The 22,389-nt window shown below is 49.8% G+C and overlaps 1 protein-coding gene across 1 annotated transcript in view; it reads left to right on the forward strand.

Annotated features, from left to right (window-relative positions):
• IGDCC4 (immunoglobulin superfamily DCC subclass member 4) overlaps positions 1–22,389 on the forward strand; it is an 82,911-nt gene that overhangs the window by 59,249 nt on the left and 1,273 nt on the right. Inside the window, 4 exon segments of the mRNA XM_060260364.1 lie at positions 1,240–1,345; positions 3,538–3,685; positions 3,687–3,776; positions 16,451–16,615. Of these exon segments, the coding sequence (XP_060116347.1) occupies positions 1,240–1,345; positions 3,538–3,685; positions 3,687–3,776; positions 16,451–16,615 (509 nt within the window).

Below are 22,389 nucleotides of genomic sequence, written 5' to 3' on the forward strand. Positions count from 1 at the left end.
CCACTACAACAGACAGGCTCTCTGTATATATGAATCACCCAGTTCCTGCTTCTGCATTCCTCCTATCTTGGAAGGCTCACATTGAGCCAAGTAGCGTAAGGCTGACCTGCGAGAGCCAGTTTGGTGAGGGGTTGACAGCAGCGGATTCTAACCTGGAGAACTGGATGCGATTCCCAGCTCCTTCACATGCGGCAGCTGGGTGACCTTGGGCCTATCAAAGTTCTCTCAGAGCTCACTTGGTCCCACCAGCTTCATAGGGTGTCTGTAGTGGGGAAATGAAGGGAAGAAGATTGGAAGCCACTCTGAGACTTGGAGTGAAGGGCGGTGTGTAAATCCATCCATCCATCTCTCCTCCTCCTCCTCCTCCTCCTTCTTCTTCTCCTTCTTCTCATAGAATCAAAGGATCATAGAGTTGGAAGGGACCTCCAGGGTCATCTAATCCAACCCCCTACACAATGCAGGAACCCCCTACACAATCTAATCCAACCCCCTACACAATGCAGGAAACTCACAAACACCTCCCCCTAAATTCACAGGATCCTCATTGCTGTCAGATGGCCATCTAGCCTCTGTTTAAAAACCTCCAAGGAAGGAGAGCCCACCACCTCCCGAGGAAGCCTGTTCCACTGAGGAATCGCTCTAACGGTCAGGAAGTTCTTCCTAATGTTGAGCCGGAAACTTTTTTGATTTAATTTCAACCCATTGGTTCTGGTCCGACCTTCTTGGGCCGCAGAAAACAATTCCACACCATCCTCTCTAGGACAGCCCTTCAAGGACTTGAAGATGGTGATCATATCACCTCTCAGCCACCTCCTCTCCAGGCTAAACATGCCCAATTCCTTCAGCCTTTCCTCATAGGACTTTGGTGATTCTCCTTCTCCTGAGAGCCAATTTGGAGTAGTTTTTAAGAGTGGCAGACTCTAATCTGGGAAAACAGGGTTTGATTCCCCACTCCTCCTCCACATGCAGCTGCTGGTGTGACCTTGGGCCAGTTTCGACTTTCTCAGAGCTCTCTCAGCCCCACCTACCTCACAGGGGGTCTGTTGTGGAGAGAGGAAGGAAAAGGAGATTGTGAGCTGCTCTGAGTGAGGGGTGGGTGGGGGGTATAAATCCAATCTCTTCTTCTTCTCTTGCCCCTGAGGGCCTTGGCTTCACCAAGCAGGCCTGGACACAGCACCTCACAAATGCCCATTGCCATACTAGAAGCATTGACTAGCTGACCTATTCTCTCCCCACCAGATCTCTTGGATGTCCACTCGGTCACGGGGATCATCGTGGGAGGCTGCCTGGGCCTGCTCTGCATCCTCTTCTGCATGTGCGCCACCTTCCACAGCAACAAACCAAGGTAGGTCCTCCCTGTCCCTGAGACCAAGGCACTGTGGTAGAACTCTCATATCCTAGGAACAGAAGAGAAGCCCTGTTGGATCAGGCCAATGGCCCATCCAGTCCAACACTCTGTGTCACCCAGTGGCACAGCCTAAGTGCCATCAGGAGGTCCATCAGTGGGGCCAGGACACTAGGAGACCCCCGCCCAAGAACCAAGAATAGAACCAAGAATCACTTGCCCCAAACATAAGAGAAGCCATGTTGGATCAGGCCAATGGCCCATGCAGTCCAACACTCTGTGTCTCACAGTGGCCTAAAAAGCCGTAGTGCCATCAGGAGGTCCACCAGGGGGGCCAGGACATTAGAAGCCCTCCCACTGTTGCCCCCTTTCCAAGCACCAAGAATACAGCATCACTGCCCCAGATATAAGAATATGAGAGAAGTCATGTTGGATCAGGCCAATGGCCCATCCAGTCCAACACTCTGTGTCACTCAGTGGCCAAAAAACCCCGTGCCATCAGGAGGTCCACCAGTGGGGCCAGGACACTAGAAGACCTCCCACTGTTGCCCCCCCTCCCAAGCATCAAGAATACAGAGCATCACTTCCCCAGACATAAGAATATAAAAGAAGCCATGTTGGATCAGGCCAATGGCCCATCCAGTCCAACACTCTGTGTCACTCAGTGGCCAAAAAACCCCAAGTGCCATCAGGAGGTCCACTAGTGGGGCCAGGACACTAGAAGACCACCCACTGTTTGCCCCCTCCCAAGCATCAAGAATACAGAGCATCACTGCCCCAGATATAAGAACATCAGAGAAGCCATGTTGGATCAGGCCAGTGGCCCATCCAGTCCAACACTCTGTGTCACGGAAGAACATAAGAGAAGCCCTGTTGGATCAGGCCAGTGGCCCATGCAGTCCAACACTCTGTGTCACAGAAGAACATAAGAGAAGTCATGTTGGATCAGGCCAATGGCCCATCCAGTCCAACACTCTGTGTCACACAGTGGTCAAAAAAGCCGGGTGCCATCAGGAGGTCCATCAGTGGGGGCAGGACACTCAAAGCCCTCCCACTGTTGCCCCCCTCGAAGCACCAAGAATACAGAGCATCATTGCCCCAGACAGAGTTCCAACAATACGCTGTGGCTAATATCCACTGATGGACCTCTGCTCCACATGTTTATCCAATCCCTTCTTGAAGGTGGCTATGTTTGCAATAAGAACATAAGAGAAAACTAACGATACGTTGCACTTTTTCCCACTGTGCCCTGGGCTGTATCGAGCAAAAGCCCATCAGGAGTTCACTGCTGGGACTTACTTTTCCGATCTGCTCATGGCTGAAGCCTTCCCTCTCCTCTGACACAGAAGTAACTTGTGCATCAGAGCAGAAGGGGAACTTAACGGCCCAAAGGTACCAATCTCTGCCCCACTGGGCAAATTTATGCGCAGCCCATCAGAACTAGGGTTGCCTGCCTGGTCTGTGTTGGAAAATGCCTGGAGACTTTGGGGGGGTGGATCTAGGAGAGGGCGGGGTTTGGGGAGGGAGGGGCCTTAGCATGGGACAGTGCCCTCGAGTCCACCCTTCCAAGCAGCCGTTTTCTCCACGGGAGCTGATCTCGGCCAGCTGGAGGTCAGATATCAAAGCGGAAGATCTCCAGGACCCACCTGGAGGCTGGCAACCCTGATTCAGAACTCACGTCATTCTGTCCTGATGAACTAAAAAGGTCAAGGTCGTCCCCCGTGCAAGCACCAGTCGTTTCCGACTCTGGGGTGACGTTGCTTTCACAACATTTTCACGGCAGACTTTTTACGGGGAGGTTGGCCATTGCCTTCCCCAGTCATCTACGCTTTCCTCCCAGCAAGCTGAGTACTCCTTTTACCGACCTCGGAAGGATGGAAGGCTGAGTCAACCTGGAGCCGGCTACCTGAACCGGCTTCTGCTGGGATCGAACACAGGTCGAGAGCAGAGGGCTCCGACTGCAGTACTGCAGCTTTACCACTCTGCGCCACGGGGCTCCTCCTGATGAACTACAAGTCTACTAATGAGCTAGTGCATAATTGTGCCCAGTGGGGCAGACGGTGGTACCTTGGGGCCATTTCAGATTGGGAAAATGAGGCAGGGGGAGCTAAAGCCCGCTCTCTGCTTGCTCTGCTCTCTGCTTGTGTTCCAGTCTAAGGCAGCGAACGTTAATTTCTGTTCATCTTTCTCAGGGAGTCGGTGCCAGGTTTGGATGCCCAAGCAGCCAGGAACCACCTGTATTACCTCCGGAACCGCCAGCCGCTGCCCCCGACGGTGGCTCCATCTGATTCTCATGAGCTGCAGTCTCTGATGGCCCCGCTGCCCGAGCACGCTCCGTCGCCCCCCCACAGAGGTCCTGGAACTGGTGGAAGCGCAGGGCCTTATCCGGGGCAGTCTCCTGGAAGACAGTGCAAGCCACATCAAAAGGAAGGTATATGTTTATCCTGCCCTTTCTGCACAAAGTCATTGTACATTTTTAAAGTATTTGTGTGTGTGTGTGTGTACGCATGCACACCTGCATGCTTGGATGTCATGGTGACTTCTGGCAACCCCTAGGCCCATGGTCTGTTAGCAACTGGGCTGTGAGTTGTATAATAATTTCATTATATATTACCATGTAATAATAATAATAATAATAAGACATTGGATTTATATCCTGCCATCCACTCCAAATTTCAGAGTCTCAGAGCGGCTCACAATCACGTTTCCCTTCTCCCCCCACAACAGACACCCAGTGAGGTGGGTGGAGCTGAGAGAGCTCTCCCAGAAGCTGCCGTTTCAAGGACAACTCTGCGAGAGCTCTGGCTGACCCAAGGCTATTCCAGCAGCTGCGAGGAGTGGGGAATCCAACCCGGTTCTCCCAGATAAGAGAGCTCTGGCTGACCCAAGGCCATTCCAGCAGGTGCAAGAGGAGGAGTGGGGAATCAAACCCGGTTCTCCCAGATAAGAGAGCTCTGGCTGACCCAAGGCCATTCCAGCAGGTGCAAGTGGGGGAGGGGGGAATCCAACCCGGTTCTCCCAGATAAGAGAGCTCTGGCTGACTCAAGGCCATTCCAGCAGGTGCAAGTGGAGGAGTGGGGAATCAAACCCGGTTCTCCCAGATAAGAGAGCTCTGGCTGACCCAAGGCCATTCCAGCAGGTGCAAGTGGAGGAGTGGGGAATCAAACCCGGTTCTCCCAGATAAGAGAGCTCTGGCTGACCCAAGGCCATTCCAGCAGGTGCAAGTGGAGGAGTGGGGGAATCCAACCCGGTTCTCCCAGATAAGAGAGCTCTGGCTGACCCAAGGCCATTCCAGCAGGTGCAAGTGGAGGAGTGGGGAATCAAACCCGGTTCTCCCAGATAAGAGAGCTCTGGCTGACCCAAGGCCATTCCAGCAGCTGCAAGTGGAGGAGTGGGGAATCAAACCCGGTTCTCCCAGATAAGAGTCTGCACACTTCACTACACCAAACAAATAGAAATAAGGTGCACAATTGTAACATCCCAAAACCATTTTGCCCCCCCCTCCTCCCCCCCCCCCCCCCGGGTCTGTGGAAAAATTGTCTTCCACAAAACCGGTCCCTGGTGCCAAAAAGGTTGGGGACTACCGCCCTAGTGGGGCTAGAATGTTTTTCAGAGATGTGGTTTGCTGTTGTCTGCCGCTGCCTCGCAGCCCTGGTATTCCTTGGCAGTCTTCCATCAGAGTACTTGCCAGGGTCGGCCCTGTTGAGCTTCCAAGATCTGGTGAGATCGGGCTAGCCTGAACATGAAGTTGCCTTGAAAGATGTTTCAGAAGCCTCTTTTCAGCTGTTTCCAACTGGACACGTGCTGGTTGATTTTACCACTTGATTCTGAATAATTTCTTGTCATACCGCTCTTTTTGCTCACTGATCTTCTCTCCCCCTCCCCCACATCACTGACATGTTTTCAGGGGTCGTTTGGTAGAAAAATTGGTGGCGGAGCTCATTAGCATAACTCATTAGCATATGCTGCCCCTCGCCAGCCAAAAGCAACCCGACGCAAGAAAGGAGAGCCCTGGGCAAGCGAGGTCTGTTTGAGCTGGCTAGGGATCCAGCCAGCCCAAGAAGGCCTTACTCACCTGGGGCTCTCCTGGGCTGCCCCATTCAAAAAACCAGCAAGCCACCCGCCGCCCAAAATCAGAGAAGAAGTGGAGAAAGGGTGATGCGGGCTTCTCCAGGGGTTAATGGGAGCTGCTGGGGGTGCGGCAAAGCCCCTGGTGGTTGGCTGGCTGCCCGCTCTCCTAATCCAGGGATTGTTATGCAGCTGCACCCACTATTCAATGGACAAGGTAGGTGGGGAGGACTACGGGGAACGCTCAGAAAGGTTCAGGAGCTGTGCTCCTTTGAGCTCCTGCTGAATCCGAGGCCTGTGTTTTTGCATTATTTTGTGGCTAGAAAGTACCTTGGGCTGAGAAGCCTGTAGCTTGAAAAGTTAGAAACAAACAGTGGCGGATGCAGGATTCCATAGACAAATTCCTTCTGCCATTTTCGTACACTGTATTCCTGGATAAATGAAAGAAAAAGGGCCCTTCCTATTGTGACCAAGCCAGCTGTTGCCCTGGCTTGGGACGTAGACGCCATCTTCCTTTACCAGCAACAACATCCCTTTGTCTTCTGCCGGGGAAAATGGTGATTTATGCAGTTGTCATCGTATAAGTTTTTTTTATAGTTTCAGAAAAAGGAAGAAAAGGGGCAGGGAGAGGGGGAGATAGAGATAAAGTGTTACAATGAACAATACAATATTAGTCCATTCTGCATGAACATAATCCATAACATAAAATATTCCCACATATAATATAGCCTATTATATCACATAACTTCTTAGATTATACAATTTATTATAGAAGTTGTGAGTTCTCATATAAACCATCAATCCATCTCATTTAGGTTATATTTCTAATACTTACGGCATTTTATAATAGCTACTATAGGAACTAGAGATCGAAATCGGCCTATTAAATCTAAAGTATCTAACCACACACATAACTTTCCCCAATATTTCTTTGCTTCTTTGTCTGATTTCCCTGCTAGTAACTGGATAAATATCCATCTCCACAGGTTCCATTATTTTCCCAATCAAATCTGATTTCGTAGGCACCTCTTGAAGTTTCCGTTTCTGTGCAAGCAGAATTCTAGCTATTGTATTAATATAAGCCAATAAATGTTTTGTCTACTTTGTATAGTCACTGGGTTATACGTTCAATAAAATAATTCTGGTTTAAATTGAATCTCTCTTCAAAATTTCCGTAACAATTCTTGAACCATCTTCAAAAACCTTTCACCACCTGGTATGTCCACCATAGATGATAAAACAACCCCACTTGCTTTGTACATGTCCAACACTTATTAGACATGTTAGAATACATTTTAGAAAGTTGTTGAGGAGTTTTATGCAGACATCATAAGGAGGTACTCCAGACAGTTGTCTTTTCTGAGGGGAGAGAGGTCAGGCCCAGCTTCCCCCCTTCTGAACTGCCCCAACTTTTGCAGTTTTTTTGCTCTGGGATTCCTTTTGTGCTTTCGGATATACCCTGGATCATTTGCTTGCCCACGGAAAGCTTTGCCTCCTCTCTTCTCCCCCCCCCTTTTAATTCTCGCAGTGTCTGGAGCGTTTCATTTCATTAGGGAATGTTTAATTGGACTAATTTAGTTAATCTGTTTATGTCTGTCTTGGTAGCCCTCAGAGAACGTGTCAAGTAATTAGATCAGCTCAAGTAGGCACACGGCAAGTGCGTGGGATTTCACGTTTGCGCGTCCGTCCCTGGCACCGAACTCTGTGGCATCGTGTGCGAATGGTTATCAAATGGAAATCCAAAAGGAGGAGGGGGGGGGGGTTGTGGCTTTTGCTCAGCAATTATTTTTGGCCTAAAGCGGATTTGCCGGCAGTTAAGTCGGGGTGACAGAGAGTCGATCGTGGACCTGAGTTCGAGTTCTGCCTCTGCTATGGATTTGTTGCTGGGCCTTGACATGGGTGGCCCTGGTAGCTGATCTTGTCGGAACTCGGAAGCTATGCAGGGTTGGTGCTGGTTAGGTACTCGGATGGGAGGCTTCCAAGCAAGTCCAGGGCTGCTACGCAGAGGCAGACAATGATAAGCCAGTTCTGTTTGCTCTTCCCTTGAAAACCCTACAGGGTTGCATAAGTTGGCTGCAACTGGACAGTCCTTTCCACCACCGCTTCTCTCTTATAGTTTGTTTCTCATTTGTAACATGGAGATACTAGTGCCCAAGCACTGAATCCCAGAACCAGGAGGCAACATCGGGGGAAGACCTTGGGCTCTCTGCCCTGTTGTTGGCTCTCCAGAGGAGCTGGTTGGCCACTGTGTGAGATGGGATGCTGGACTGGATGGACCCTCACTGGTCTGACCCAGCAGGGCTCTTCTGGTGTTCTTACGGAGGCCTTGGGCCTCTCTGCCCTGTTGTTGGCCCTCCAGAGGAACTGGTTGGCCACTGTATGAGATGGGAGGCTGGACTAGATGGTCTGATCCAGCAGGGCTCTTTTGATATTCTTAGGAAGGCCTTGACCTCTGTGTCCTATTGTTGGCTCTCCAGAGGTACTGGTTCGCCACTGTGTGAGACAGGAGGCTGGACTAGGTGGACCCTCTCTTGTCTGATCCAACAGGGCTCTTCTGAGGTTCTTCTCAGGGGAAGGTCTCAGCCTCTCTGACCTGTTGTTGGCCCTCCAGAGGAACTGGTTGGCCACTGTGTGAGACAAGATGCTGGACTAGATGGACCCTCACTGGTCTGACCCAGCAGGGCTCTTCTGATGTTCTTCTCAGGGGAAGGCCTCGGCCTCTCTGCCCTGTTGTTGGCCCTCCAGAGGAACTGGTTGGCGACTGTGTGAGACAGGAGGCTGGGCTAGATGGACCCTCATTGGTCTGATCCCGCAGGGCTCTTCTGAGGTTCATCTCAGGGGAAGTCTCAGCCTCTCTGCCCTGTTGTTGGCCCTCCAGAGGAACTGGTTGTCTACTGTGTGAGACAGGAGGTCGGTCTGATCCTGCAGGGCTCTTCTGATGTTCTTCTCAGGGAAGGGCCTTGGCCTCTCTGCCCTGTGGTTGGCTGCTGTGTGAGACAGCAGGCTGGACTAGACGGACCACTGGTCTGATCCAGCAGGGCTCTTCTGATGTTCTGATGTACTACTCACATCTCCTGCCCTGTCTCCAGCTCTCTGGCCTACCACTAGAGGGAGAAGCTGCACAGTGGAGCTGGAAAGTGGGTGGTTTCCTAGAAGAAGGATTCCCCTTTCTGCTCGCATTGCATTGGGCACACCGAGGCTCTTTCCCTTACCTGGAGGGCTAATCCCAGAGGGGATTGCACCTCTTAGTCCATTGCAGCAGAAATAGCTGGGAGCCTTGTGTCACCCAAAAGACCAACAAGTTTTCCCTCCAGCATCATCTTTGGCAAACTGGGCACAAAAGCAGGGAAAAGACCTCCTCCCCAGTTCTTGTGAACAGTCTTGCCGGGACTTTTGTGTGACGTTTTAATTTTAGTTAATCACCACTCACTAGGGTTGCCAATCCCCAGGTGGGGGCAGGGGATCCCCCAGTTTGGAGGCCCTCCCCCCACTTCAGGGTCACCAGAAAGCGGGGAGATGTCAGTTGGGAACTCCTTCCCTATGGAGACTGATTCCCATAGAACAGGGGTGGCCAACGGTAGCTCTCCAGATGTTTTTTTCCTACAACTCCCATCAGCCCCAGCCAGCATGGCCAATGGCTGGGGCTGATGGGCGTTGTAGGCAAAAAAAACATCTGGAGAGCTACTGTTGGCCACCCCTAGGATAGAATATAATGGAAAATTGATCCACAGGTATCTGGGGCTCTGGAAGGGCTGTATTTTGAGATAGAGGCACCAAATTTGCAGCATAGCATCCAGTGCCTCTCTTCAAAACCACCCTCCAAGTTTCAAAAGGACTGGGCCAGAGGATCCAATTCTATGAGCCCCAAAAGAAGGTGCCCCTATCTTTCATTGTTTCTGATGGAGGGAAGGCATTTAAAAATGTATGTGGTCCCTTTAAATGTGATGGCCAGAACACCCTTTGGAGTTCATTTATGCTTGTCACAATCTTGCTCCTGGCTCCACCCCCAAAGTCCCCAGACATTTCTTGAATTGGACTTGGCAACCCTACCTCTTGCCCTGTACCATTTGTATTTCCAGCCCCATCAACAGACCCCGCAGATTCTTTGTAACCTTGCCTAGAAGTACCTGTAAGATTTTTGGGGGAGGGGGGGAATTGGAACCAGTTGTGATGGCCCGTGCAAAATCCCAAGCAATAATCTATGTTAAGGCCTTTGATTAGCATCAGCCGGTGGAACACATAGCATTGTGCAAGCTTTTGAGCTCACCAGAACTCTTTTTCATCAGTCCAGAATATGCTACAAACATGAAAGGGGAAGAGTATTTTGGGGGGGCTTTGATCTTTAGATCTGGTCTTGGTTGGTGTAGTGGTTTGGTGTACACGGTTTGGTGTAGTGGTTAAGTGTGTGGACTCTTATCTGGGAGAACCAGGTTTGATTCCCCACTCCTCCACTTGCACCTGCTGGAATGGCCTTGGGTCAGCCAGAGCTCTCGTGGGAGTTGTCCTTGAAAGGGCAACTGCTGTGAGAGCCCTCTCAGCCCCACCCACCTCACAGGGTGTCTGTTGTGGGGGGAGAAGATATAGGAGATTGTAAGCCGCTCTGAGTCTCTAATTCAGGGAGAAGGGCGGGGTATAAATCTGCAATTCTTCTTCTTCTTCTTCTTCTTCTTGCCAGGTCTCCTTGTGAAGTGCACGGCAGCACTGTCCTTTTGATTTGCCATCGGTGTTAGATTCCAGTACTTTCATGCTGAGAAGCAGTAAATACTTTTGTTTTACAGCTCTCTCCAGTGAGGACCTGTAGCCAACGAAATGGGTTCTAGCTGGGTTGCCAACCTCCAGGTGGGATTCTACTAGAATGAACTGTAAACAATTAATGAATACAAATTTCCAGGCCTCATTTTAAGCAGGAGCAGAGCTCCGGAACCTCTACATTTTATTGTGCACTTTCTTTCTTACCTCCCCGCCCCCTCCCAAAATACTTGGTTATGGGCTCCATTGTTCAAACCCCCTGAGAGAATTATGCTGAACTCTAAGATTTGACAAACTTCCTAATATTTTCCCCCACAAAAAAATTGGGAAAATAACCAAAACCGATAAAGCAGACAGATCGAAATCTTCATGCCACTGTAGCTACATAGGATAAAGTAATTTGAAAAGGTATGATGGGAGTAAGGTTTTATTATGGCAGCTATAATTCAAGAAGCATTTGAAGGTAGATGCTGAGCTGATATAATTTACTACACCTTCCGGTGATGTCAGGGCTGGGTGGCTTATGCAAATGAAATATGCAAATGAGTTGTCCCAATGAGCTCTAGCATCTCTTTTTCTACGAAATGACCCTTGCAAATTTCTATTACTATTAAGAACATAAGAGAAGCCACGTTGGATCAGGCCAATGGCCCATCCAGTCCAACACTCTGCATCACACAGTGGCCAAAAAAGCCAAGTGCCATCAGAAGGTCCACCAGTGGGGCCAGGACACCAGAAGCCCTCCCACTGTTGCCCCTCCCAAGCACCCAGAATACAGAGCATCCCTGCCCCAGACAGAAGAACATAAGAGAAGCCTTGTTGGATCAGGCCAGTGGCCCATCCAGTCCAACACTCTGTGTCACATAAGAACATAAGAGAAGACACGTTGGATCAGGCCAATGGCCCATCCAGTCCAACACTCTGTATTACACAGTGGCCAAAAATTTATGTATACACACACACACACACACACAAACACATATATATATATACACACTGTGGCTAATAGCCACTGATGTACCTCTGCTCCATATTTTTATCTAACCCCCTCTTGAAGCTGGCTATGCTTGTAGCCGCCACCACCTCCTGTGGCAGTGAATTCCACATGTTAATCACCCTTTGGGTGAAGAATAGTAATAGTATATTCTTGATAATGCCATTTGAAGTTACAATATTGGGTGCGTAAGTCACAAATTGCAGCATTCGATACGTACAGTAAGTCACAAAGTGGAAAGCATATCACAACGCCCAAATAATCTAATTTCAAACAATAACAGCCTTTATTGGCATAACAGCATAGATGTGCACAATCGGCAAGGGAGGAAACATATATTACCCCAACATTGGAAACATTCCTCTCCTCTTAGAAGCACAGCACAGATATTTAGCCACAGTCTCAATAATCTCAGGATGATGAGAGGACAATATAAAGAGAGTCTTATCACCATCAGATTGTCCCTCATGATTTCGAAGAACTAAGTACATGGCACGAACATCACAGTAAAATGTACAGTGCAGGAGAACATGTTCGGTACTTTCTATATCCCTTGAACCACGACCACAAAACCTATTGGAATATGGCATTTTCTTAAACCTCCCACACAGCACAGCAGAAGGGAGGACATTAAAGCGAGCGGACATGAAGGCTCTGTGAAGGTTAGGGGAAGTCAAGCAAGAAATGTTGCCAAGGTTCCACTAGAGGAGATCCCCCACCGCAAAGGGGGACATCTGCCAGAGGCAAAGCTTCTGAGTTCTTGCATTTCAATATCTACAAGTTGTTGTTTAATCAGAGCAAATGCAGTCCTCTGAGAGCCAGTTTGGTATAGTGGTTAAGTGCACGGAGTCTTATCTGGGAGAACCGGGTTTTATTCCCCACTCCTCCACTTGCACCTGCTGGAATGGCCTTGGGTCAGCCAGAGCTCTAATAGAGAGCCAGTTTGGTATAGTGGTTAAGTGCGCGGACTCTTACCTGGGAGAACCGGGTTTTATTCCCCACTCCTCCACTTGCACCTGCTGGAATAGCCTTGGGTCAGCCAGAGCTCTAATAGAGAGCCAGTTTGGTATAGTGGTTAAGTGCACGGAGTCTTATCTGGGAGAACTGGGTTTTATTCCCCACTCCTCCACTTGCACCTGCTGGAATGGCCTTGGGTCAGCCAAAGCTCTAATAGAGAGCCAGTTTGGTATAGTGGTTAAGTGCGCGGACTCTTATCTGGGAGAACCGGGTTTTATTCCCCACTCCTCCACTTGCACCTGCTGGAATGGCCTTGGGTCAGCCAGAGCTCTAATAGAGAGCCAGTTTGGTATAGTGGTTAAGTGCGCGGACTCTTATCTGGGAGAACCGGGTTTTATTCCCCACTCCTCCACTTGCACCTGCTGGAATGGCCTTGGGTCAGCCATAGCTCTAATAGAGAGCCAGTTTGGTATAGTGGTTAAGTGCACGGACTCTTATCTGGGAGAACCGGGTTTTATTCCCCACTCCTCCACTTGCACCTGCTGGAATGGCCATAGCTCTCGCAGAGTTGTCCTTAAAAGGGCAGCTGCTGTGAGAGCCCTCTCAGCCCCACCCACCTCACAGGGTGTCTGTTGTGGGGGAGGAAGACGAAGGAGATTGTGAGCTGCTCTGAGATTCGGAGTGGAGGGCAGGATATAAATCCAACATCATCATCTTCTTCTCTCAGGGAGGGAAACTAAATCATCAAAACTGAATCCAATTATGGAGATTTTTTTTTCTTCATGGCAAACTTGTAGGCAAGGTGGAGGTTTGGTTCTTCCCCGACATCTTTCCTTTCATCCCTGCATGCGCAAGGATTACGGCAGGGGCTCACAAGCGGGGCATGCTGTGTGACTCCCCTCACCCCAGCGTGCAGCAGAGCCAATGTTGGTTGCAGCACAGAGTCGGCCTGTGCTCCTGCCCGTCTTTCCCATCGCAGAAGCCACTGCCGCCCCTACGGGGGAGGGAGCAGCACGCATCTAACCGTGACATGCTCTGCCAAGGCACTGTCTCCGGTGTGGCCTCTGGCGCCTTGACCCCTAAGGTTGGTCAGGGCTGCCTCTCTCCCGAGCGAGAGGGCCCCCGCTGAAGGAACTCTTCATTCCTTTCTGCCCCTTTCTGTCTGCCGCCCGCCAGAGGCAGTTGCAGAAGGTCACGGCTCGGCAGGGGGAGAAAAAAATACAACATCTGGTTTCCCCGTTTAGAGCCAGGCGGGTCAAGGCAGGAAAGAGGTCAGCGCAACTCGGGCCGGGGTCAGGGAAGGGGCTGGCTCCGAGCTCTCATCTCTGGGCCGGGGCTGCAGCGTGCAAAACTGATTCCCGGCCTCCTCTTGTTCCAACGAGGCATAGGAAGGGCCCAGCTCAGCTCCATTCCTGTTGCTAATCCAAGAAGAAAATGAAGCCTCATCGCATCCTATCGCATACCTTTAACCCAAAACCTTTGGGACTCTCTTGCTGTTCCTGTAATTCAAAGTGAACTGATTATCTGCCTGCCAGCAGCTGGCAAGGCCTCCATAGCCTCTTTCTGGAAGGCTTCCACTGCTCCGACTTTCACCACTTGGCTTTCCAAAGTGTGGGAGGACTTCATAATGGACGAAATCAACTCCCATCTTCAACCATCTTAATTCCTCTAACTTTTCTGCCAAGTGGTTTCCTTTTGTGAGTTATGTAACATCCCAAGAAATCCCTCCATATAAACCTTCCCAAATGTCTCTAGTGTGCTTCTGAATTCTCTTCTTGACTCCTGTTCTTTCTTCTCTTCTCCGGGGCACAGGAGTGGTTGATTTAGTTATGTCTTTGTAATTATGTATGTATGTATTTATTTATTTTTCACATTTATATCCCGCCCTCCCCGCGGCGGCTGACGTTAAATATCCGCAATAAAACCATAAGATACTAAAACCAATTACAGTAAGATCAATTAAAATTAACAATTGGCCTTTTAAATATTGAACAATTTGTAAACAGTTTTGGTGCTAAGTTCCATACCATGATGTTAAACAGCTTTGTACTTTAGTTGAAGGCCGTTCGAAAAAGTGTTGTTTGACAAGCCTCGCGGAATTGGGCAAGGTCCCGCAAGGCTCTGGCATCAACAGGGCGTTGGTTCCACCAGTGGGGGGCCGCAACAGAGAAGGCTCGTTCTCGGGTAGCCTTCAATCTCGCCTCCCTCGGCCTGAGGATTTCTAATAGATTTTGTGATCCAGATCTCAGTGCCCTCTGGGGAATATACGGGGAGAGACGGTCCCTAAGGTAGACAGGACCTCGGCCATATAGGGCTTTAAAGGTAATAACCAGCACTTTGTAGTGAATCCGGAATGCTATTGGCAGCCAACGCAGTCCCCGCAGCCTCGGCTGTACATGATCCTTATCTTTTTCTTCTTCTTTCTTTCTTTATATTATTTTAAAGGCTTTTCTGTCTCATACGTCATCTAGATCCTCCATTTTAAATAGTATCCCTGACGCTAAGTTGTTTGCTGTAAGTTCAGTTCAAATGATGCAATTATGATTGAGTTCTCTCAGGTTCTTAAAGCCATGTTATGAACATATGAAGCTGCCTTATACTGAATCAGACCCTCGGTCCATCAAAGTCAGTATTGTCTTCTCAGGCTGGCAGCGGCTCTCCAGTGTCTCAAGCTCAGGTTTTTCACACCTATTTGCCTGGACCCTTTTTAGTTGGAGATGCCGGGGATTGAACCTGGGACCTTCTGCTTCCCAAGCAGATGCTTTACCCCTGAGCCACAGCCCCATTCATGGCTCTCCAGGGTCTCAAGCTGAGGTTTTCCATACCTATTTGCCTGGACCCTTTTTAGTTGGAGATGCCGGGGATTGAACCTGGGACCTTCTGCTTCCCAAGCAGATGCTTTACCCCTGAGCCACAGCCCCATTCATGGCTCTCCAGGGTCTCAAGCTGAGGTTTTCCATACCTATTTGCCTGGTCCCTTTTTAGTTGGAGATGCCGGGGATTGAACCTGGGACCTTCTGCTTCCCAAGCAGATGCTTTACCCCTGAGCCACAGCCCCATTCATGGCTCTCCAGGGTCTCAAGCTGAGGTTTTCCATACCTATTTGCCTGGACCCTTTTTAGTTGGAGATGCCGGGGATTGAACCTGGAACCTTCTGCTTCCCAAGCAGATGCTTTACCCCTGAGCCACAGCCCCATTCATGGCTCTCCAGGGTCTCAAGCTGAGGTTTTCCATACCTACTTGCCTGGTCCCTTTTTAGTTGGAGATGCCGGGGATTGAACCTGGGACCTTCTGCTTCCCAAGCAGATGCTTTACCCCTGAGCCACAGCCCCATTCATGGCTCTCCAGGGTCTCAAGCGGAGGTTTTTCACGCCTATTTGCCTGGACCCTTTTTAGTTGGAGATGCCGGGGATTGAACCTGCGACCTTCTACATACCAAGCAGATGCTCTGCCACTGAGCCACCGTCCCTCCCCTTGCTTCTATTGCAACTATAGTTGATCCTGCATGTCGTTGCTGTAATAGTTTATGCGGTGGCTCTTTTTTTTTTTGACTCTGTATTCTTCTGAAATTTCTTAATATAAGTATTTTTGAATAAAAGAAGAAGAAAATGAAGGGAGGGGGGAATAAGACATGGTGATGGTGAAGGGGCCAGATCTAGAAACCTCAGGGGTCTGACTTCTCCCTGTTCTGGTTACGGTTCCCCTCAGTTCCAGCTTGACCTCCAATAGCTCCAATCAGCTTGGAGTTTTAACATTAACTAGAAAGAATGTGAGGATGTGTTTTTTTTGTGGGGGATCAGGGTAGTTACGTACAGCTAGGTGGGGGTGGGGGGTGGGGCTGGTCCACCCCAGTCTCTCTCTGCCTTCCTTCATCTGGGAGGCCAGTCTGGTGTAGTGGTTTAGCATGCAGACTCTTGTCTGGAAGAACCAGGTTGGATTCCCCACTCCTCCACTTGCAGCTGCTGGAATGGGTCAGCCATAGTTCTCGCAGGAGTTGTCCTTGAAAGGGTAGCTGCTGTCAGAGCCCTCTCAGCCCCACTTCTTATGTGATTTTGGGCGGCAGGTGGCTTGCTGGCCTTTTGAATGGGGGGGGGGCAGTCCAGGAGACCCTCAGGTGAGTGAGGCCTGCTTGGGCTAGCTGGATCTCTAGCCAGCCCAAGAAGGCCTCGCTTGCCCGGGGCTCTCCTTTCTTGCGTCGGGTTGCTTTTGACTGGTGGGGGGATATGCGAATGAGATATGCTAATGAGCTCAGCCACCTATTTTTCTACAAAACGACACCTGCGGGTGGGTATGAGCGCTGCGTCCCAGGAAATAACGCTTTCCTCTTGCTTCCCCAGCCGCCTTGGGAGAAGCCTCTTGAGAGCTGGCCAAGCAGCGTCACCAGCTACGGAGAAGAGACGGTTGCAAAAGAAGCGTCTGTTGCTATGAACGGAGCCTTGAAGGTGGCGTCCAACGGGGGGCGGGACCTCTTGTTACACGCATTGGTGTACGAGACGGTGAGTGTCGCAGACGCAGACTGTGTCCTCTGTACACCAGGAAGGGAACGATGCAATGCTCACTGCAGAGGGTATGTCTAACGCCGGGGACTGCAAAGTTTCGTTCTTTTTCTGGTGTCTGTCCCATCCGCCTGCTGCCTCTTTTACCAGAAACAGTTGTGTTCTCTTAAGTGCGGTCCGTGATGCCCGTCTTGTCTCCTTGGAGAGTGGCCAGGTGGGTAGCGAAACGATAGGATCTTAGCGTGCAGCTGTGTCAATTAAAAAAACCACCAAGGGACACCATAAATTTTAAACAAGACAGTGTAATGCAGAGGTCAGTGGTGTTCTGACCAAGCTTGCACATAGACCGTCAAATAGACAAGGAAAGGAAAGGTCCCCTGTGCAAGTGCCAGCTGTTTCCAACTCTGAGGTGACGTTGCTTTCACTACGTTTTCACAGCAGACTTTTTACAGGGTGGTTTGCCATTGCCTTCCCCAGTTTTTTACACTTCCCCCCCCAGCAAGCTGGGGACTCGTTTTACCGACCTTGGAAGAATGGAAGGCTGAGTCAACCTTGAGCCGGCTACCTGAATCCAGCTTCCGCCAGAATCAAACTCACGCCGTGAGCAGAGAATTCAGACAACAGTACTGCAACTTTACCACTCTGCGCCACGGGGCCCCTTGTATGTAGCATGTAGCAAAAAAGACACTTACAGAAGACAGTTTAGAAACAGTCTTTCCAATCACAAAGGAGTAACAATATTCCAGTATTTAGTTCATAGACCTGAAAAAAGCCCTTCCAAAGACATCTGTTCTAGATATCAAGACATTCCATCTGTCTTTCTTCAGTTTGGAGGTTTATTTCTCACTGGAACCCAATCTTTTCAATATATTCACAGGAGACCAACAAGGTTCAGAACATGTCTGTGAGATTTTCCAGGTTCTGGAAATCTAACAGACAAGGGAGAACTTGGAAATCTAACAGACATGTTCTAAACCTTGTTGGTCTTCTATGAATGTATTGTAAAGATTGGGTTCCAGTGAGAAATAAGCCTCCAAACTGAAGAAAGACGGATGAAACGTCTTGATATCTAGAACAGATGTCTTTGGAAGGGCTTCTTTTAGTCCCATGAACTAAATACTGGAATATTGAAACCCCCAGATGGGTGGCAGAGATACAAAGCAACGCTTCCACGTATAAATTAGTCTCAATTGTGCTTCTGAAAGCTAACACAAATAAAGTACTCTAACACAACAATATAACTGGCCTTATCAAAATATATTTATAGCAAATGAAACATCAGCGGGAGAAGAGCCAAACACCTAAGGATGCATATATATTTTTTAAAAAGCCCACAGAGGGCAATTTCCTTTTTCTTAAGTCAATTTCATAGAATCTCTTAAACCTTTTCTTAAGTCAATTTCATAGGCCTGCCCCAATGAGTTAAGGCTGCCTAGAAATATTCTAAATCAATAAATAACAGCGACTCTGACAAAGTGAGCAGGGACTCCCGAAAGCTCCCCCCACCACAAATTTTGGTTGTCTTTAAGGTGCTTGTCACAGCCTTCCTCCTGGCCCCACCCCCAAAGTCTCCTGGCTCCACCCCCAAAGTCCCCAGATATTTCCTCAATCAGAACTGGCAACCCTACTCCTCTGCCACGTTTGGGGATCCAGCATATCCTTGTTGTGACCGATCACAACAAGCAGATTTGTTCCTCGGGTGCAGTCGGCTTAAGAAGGGGTTACTCTCTCTTTATGCTCGAAAGTAACACTTTCTCCAGAAACATCTGAGAGGGTGGCCTATACCCCTTTACCCCCCTGCCTTATCCTCAGAACTTAAGCGAGCCAGTTTGGTATAGTGGTTAAGTTCGTGGACTCTTATCTGGGAGAAGCAGGTTTGATTCCCCACTCCTCCACTTGCAGCTGCTGGAATGGTCTTGGGTCAGCCATAGCTCTGGCAGAGGTTGTCCTTGAAAGGGCATCTGCTGAAGAAGAAGAAGACTGCAGATTTATACCCCGCCCTTCTCTCTGAATCAGAGACTCAGAGTGGCTTACAATCTCCTATGTCTTCTCCCCCCACAACAGACACCCTGTGAGGTGGGTGGGACTGAGAGGGCTCTCACAGCAGCTGCCCTTTCAAGGAGAACTCCTGTGAGAGCCATGGCTGACCCAAGGCCATTCCAGCAGCCACAAGTGGAGGAGTGGGGAATCAAACCCAGTTCTCCCAGATAAGAGAGCCATGGCTGACCCAAGGCCATTCCAGCACCTGCAAGTGGAGGAGTGGGGAATCAAACCCGGTTCTCCCAGATAAGAGAGCTATGGCTGACCCAAGGCTATTCCAGCAGCCGCAAGTGGAGGAGCGGGGAATCAAACCCAGTTCTCCCAGTTAAGAGAGCTATGGCTGACCCAAGGCCATTTCAGAAGAAGAAGAAGAAGATATTGGATTTATATCCCGCCCTCCACTCCGAAGAGTCTCAGAGCGGCTCACAATCTCCTTTACCTTCCTCCCCCACAACAGACACCCTGTGAGGTGGGTGGGGCTGGAGAGGGCTCGCACAGCAGCTGTCCTTTCAAGGACAACCTCTGCCAGAGCTATGGCTGACCCAAGGCCATGCTAGCAGGTGCAAGTGGAGAAGTAGGGAATCAAACCCGGTTCTCCCAGATAAGAGTCCGCACACTTAATCACTACACCAAACTGGCTCTCCATGGGGAATCAAACCCGGTTCTCCCAGTTAAGAGAGCTCTGGATGACCCAAGGCCATTCCAGCAGCTGCAAGGGAAGGAGTGGAGAATCAAACCCCGTTCTCCCAGATAAGAGAGCTATGGCTGACCCAATGCCATTCTAGCAGCTGCAAGTGGAGGAGTGGGGAATCAAACCTGGTTCTCCCAGTTAAGAGAGCTATGGCTGACCCAAGGCCATTCCAGCAGCTGCAAGGGGAGGAGTGGGGAATCCAACCTGGTTTTCCTAGTTAAGAGAGCTATGGCTGACCCAAGGCCATTCCAGCAGCTGCAAGGGGAGGAGTGGGGAATCCAACCCGGTTCTCCCAGTTAAGAGAGCTCTGGCTGACCCAAGGCCGTTTCAGCAGCTGCAAGGGGAGGAGTGGGGAATCCAACCTGGTTATCCCAGATAAGAGAGCTATGGCTGACCCAAGGCCATTCCAGCAGCTGCAAGTGGAAGAGCGGGGAATCAAACTCAGTTCTCCCAGATAAGAGTCCACATGCTAAACCACTACACCCCACCTACCTCTTAGCCGCACCTCCCTCACAGGGTGTGTGTTGTGGGCGTAGGGGGAAAGGTAGAGGAGATTGTGGGTATAGGATGGGGTATAAATCCAATATCATCATCGTCATCATCCTGGACCCTCGTTCTTCTAACAACGACCCTGTGAGGTAGAGTCAGCTGAGAGAATGTGTCTAGCCCAAGGTCCCCTGAGGCCAAGTGCGGGATCGAAGCATCTAACCCATGTAACCCACTGGTGTGCAAAATAACAAACAGTCGCTGCCACAGTGGGCTTTGTGCGTTCGCGTGTGCAGCTGCTAATCCCAGCCCTCCCTGTCACTGCTCTGGTGCTAGGGTTGCCAATCCCCAGGTGGGGGCAGGGGATCCCCCGGTTTGGGGACCCTCCCCCCGCTTCTGGGTAATCAGAAAGTGGGGGGAGGAGAGGGAAATGCCCGCTGGGAACTCTATTGTTCCCTATGGAGATTTATTCCCATAGAAAATCATGGAGAATTGATCCGCGGGTATCTGGGGCTCTGGGGGGGGGTGCTGTTTTTTGGGATAGAGGCACCAAATTTTCAGTATAGCATCTAGTGCATCTCCCTAAAATACCCCCCAAGTTTCAAAAAGATTGGAGCAGGGGGTCCAATTCTATGAGCCCCAAAAGAAGGTGCCCCTATCCTTCATTATTTCCTATGGATGGAAGGAACTGAAAAGGTGTGCCGGCCCTTTAAATGTGATGGCCGGAACTCCCTTGGAGTTCATTTATGCTTGTCACACCCTTGCTCCTGGCTCCGCCCCTAATGTCTCCTCGCTCCACCCCCAAAGTCTCCTGGCTCCACCCCCAAAGTCCCCAGATTTTTCTTGAATTGGACTTGGCAACCCTATGTGGTGCGCCTGCTGACACTCTTTGTTTCCAAAATGAAGTTTCCCCAATGCAAGATGGACGCCTTCTCTGTGCGACGGGTGGGGCTGGGGAACCTTGACCCGGCAGCAGAGAAACCGAGGAAAGCAGATGTGCCTCAAATGGAGGGGAGGAGGGAAAGGGGTCCTGACAGGCTGGCGACATTACCTCCCCCCACCCCAGATCAATGGGGCCACCTGAGGAATGCTGAGCTGCGGGAGTTTCTGGGCAGCTTCATGAAGGCCTGGAGGGTGCACAATTAGAGAGCCGTAAAAAGAAGAACGTTGTCAAACTTTGCCGGAGGAAGGGGCTGGTGGGATTCCAGATAACTTGGCTCTGGGAGATCTCTCTCAAGTCCTTCCTGCCTGGTGCACAAGAGGGCAAAGGGTTTAGATCAAACCTGTGGCCTGGGGGGTGGTGAATCAGGCCCTCAAGCAACTGGCTGCCATCTGCTTTCTTCCCTCTCTCTCTTGCTTCCTTCTGCATCACAGCTTGCTTTGCAAGGCTTGCTCAATTGCACAGGAGCTACTGAGGGAAACCTCTGTTTTCTCCCATTGGCTGAGGCTCCTCCCCCGGGGAGGAAGGGAGAGAGGGACAGCTTGCTTTGCCAGGGTCTCTCAATTGCACAGCAGAGCTACTGAGCCAAGCCTCTCTTCCTTTTTTGGCTGAAGCTCCTCCCTCTCCTGGTCCCCTGGGAAAGGAAGAAAAGAGCCAGAGCTTCCTTTGCCCAGTTCCCAGGATCCCATGGGAGAGATACAAAGAGAGTACCTTTAAGACCAAAGAGTGCTAATGTTTTAAGCATGTTTTAGGGGTTTTCTTTTAAAAGAAGTGCGGGAAGAGCAGCCTGCTTCACAGGGCTTGGTTTCTTATGTCACTTCTTGGTGATTTAGCCACGCATGCCAGCTTGGTGTAGGTCACAGTCTTATTTCTTGTGAGGTGTGGTCATGGGGGGACCTGGGTTCAAAGCCCCGAAGAATGTATTGTTGTCTCCCCTGGGCACGCCACCCTGTGGGTCTGGATGAAGCTGGAAAGAAGGACTGAAGTTAAATTAGAGCCAAGAGCCCGAATTTTTCTTCAGTTTACCATTTGTATTTATTTCTTTATTTAAAATTATTAAATAAAAATTTAAAATTATTAAATAAAAATTTAAATTTATTTAAAATTATTTCTTTAATAACTATGTTCTGCCTTTCCTCGTTGCTGCTGCTGCTACTGCTGCTATTATTATTATTATTATTATTCCTCCCTCCCTGCAAAGCCAGAAAAGTGGACTCTAATCTGGGAGAACTGGGTTTGATTCCCCACTCCTCCACTTACAGCCAGCTGGGTGATCTTGGGTCGGTCACAGTTCTCTCAGCTGTTCTCTCAAGAGCAGTTCTGTCAGAGCTCTCTCAGCCCCACCTACTTCACAGGGAGTCTGTTGTGGGGAGAGGAAGGGAAAGGAGATTGTGAGCTGCTCTCCGACTCCCAAGGGAAAGGCAGGGTATCAATCCAATCATCTCCTCCTCTTCCTCCTCCTTCATCTCCTCCTCCATCTCTTTCTCCACCTCCTTAGAACTTTACAACATTTACATTAAAAACTCCTATCAAAACCATCAAATATACAAAAAACCCACAAATACCATAAAAACCAAGCAAATAATATCTAAAGGCGTAAAACCCATGGTGTCACAGTATAAA

The sequence above is a fragment of the Heteronotia binoei genome, chromosome 19, assembly GCF_032191835.1.
Source record: "Heteronotia binoei isolate CCM8104 ecotype False Entrance Well chromosome 19, APGP_CSIRO_Hbin_v1, whole genome shotgun sequence".
In the NCBI taxonomy this organism is placed as follows: domain Eukaryota; kingdom Metazoa; phylum Chordata; class Lepidosauria; order Squamata; family Gekkonidae; genus Heteronotia; species Heteronotia binoei.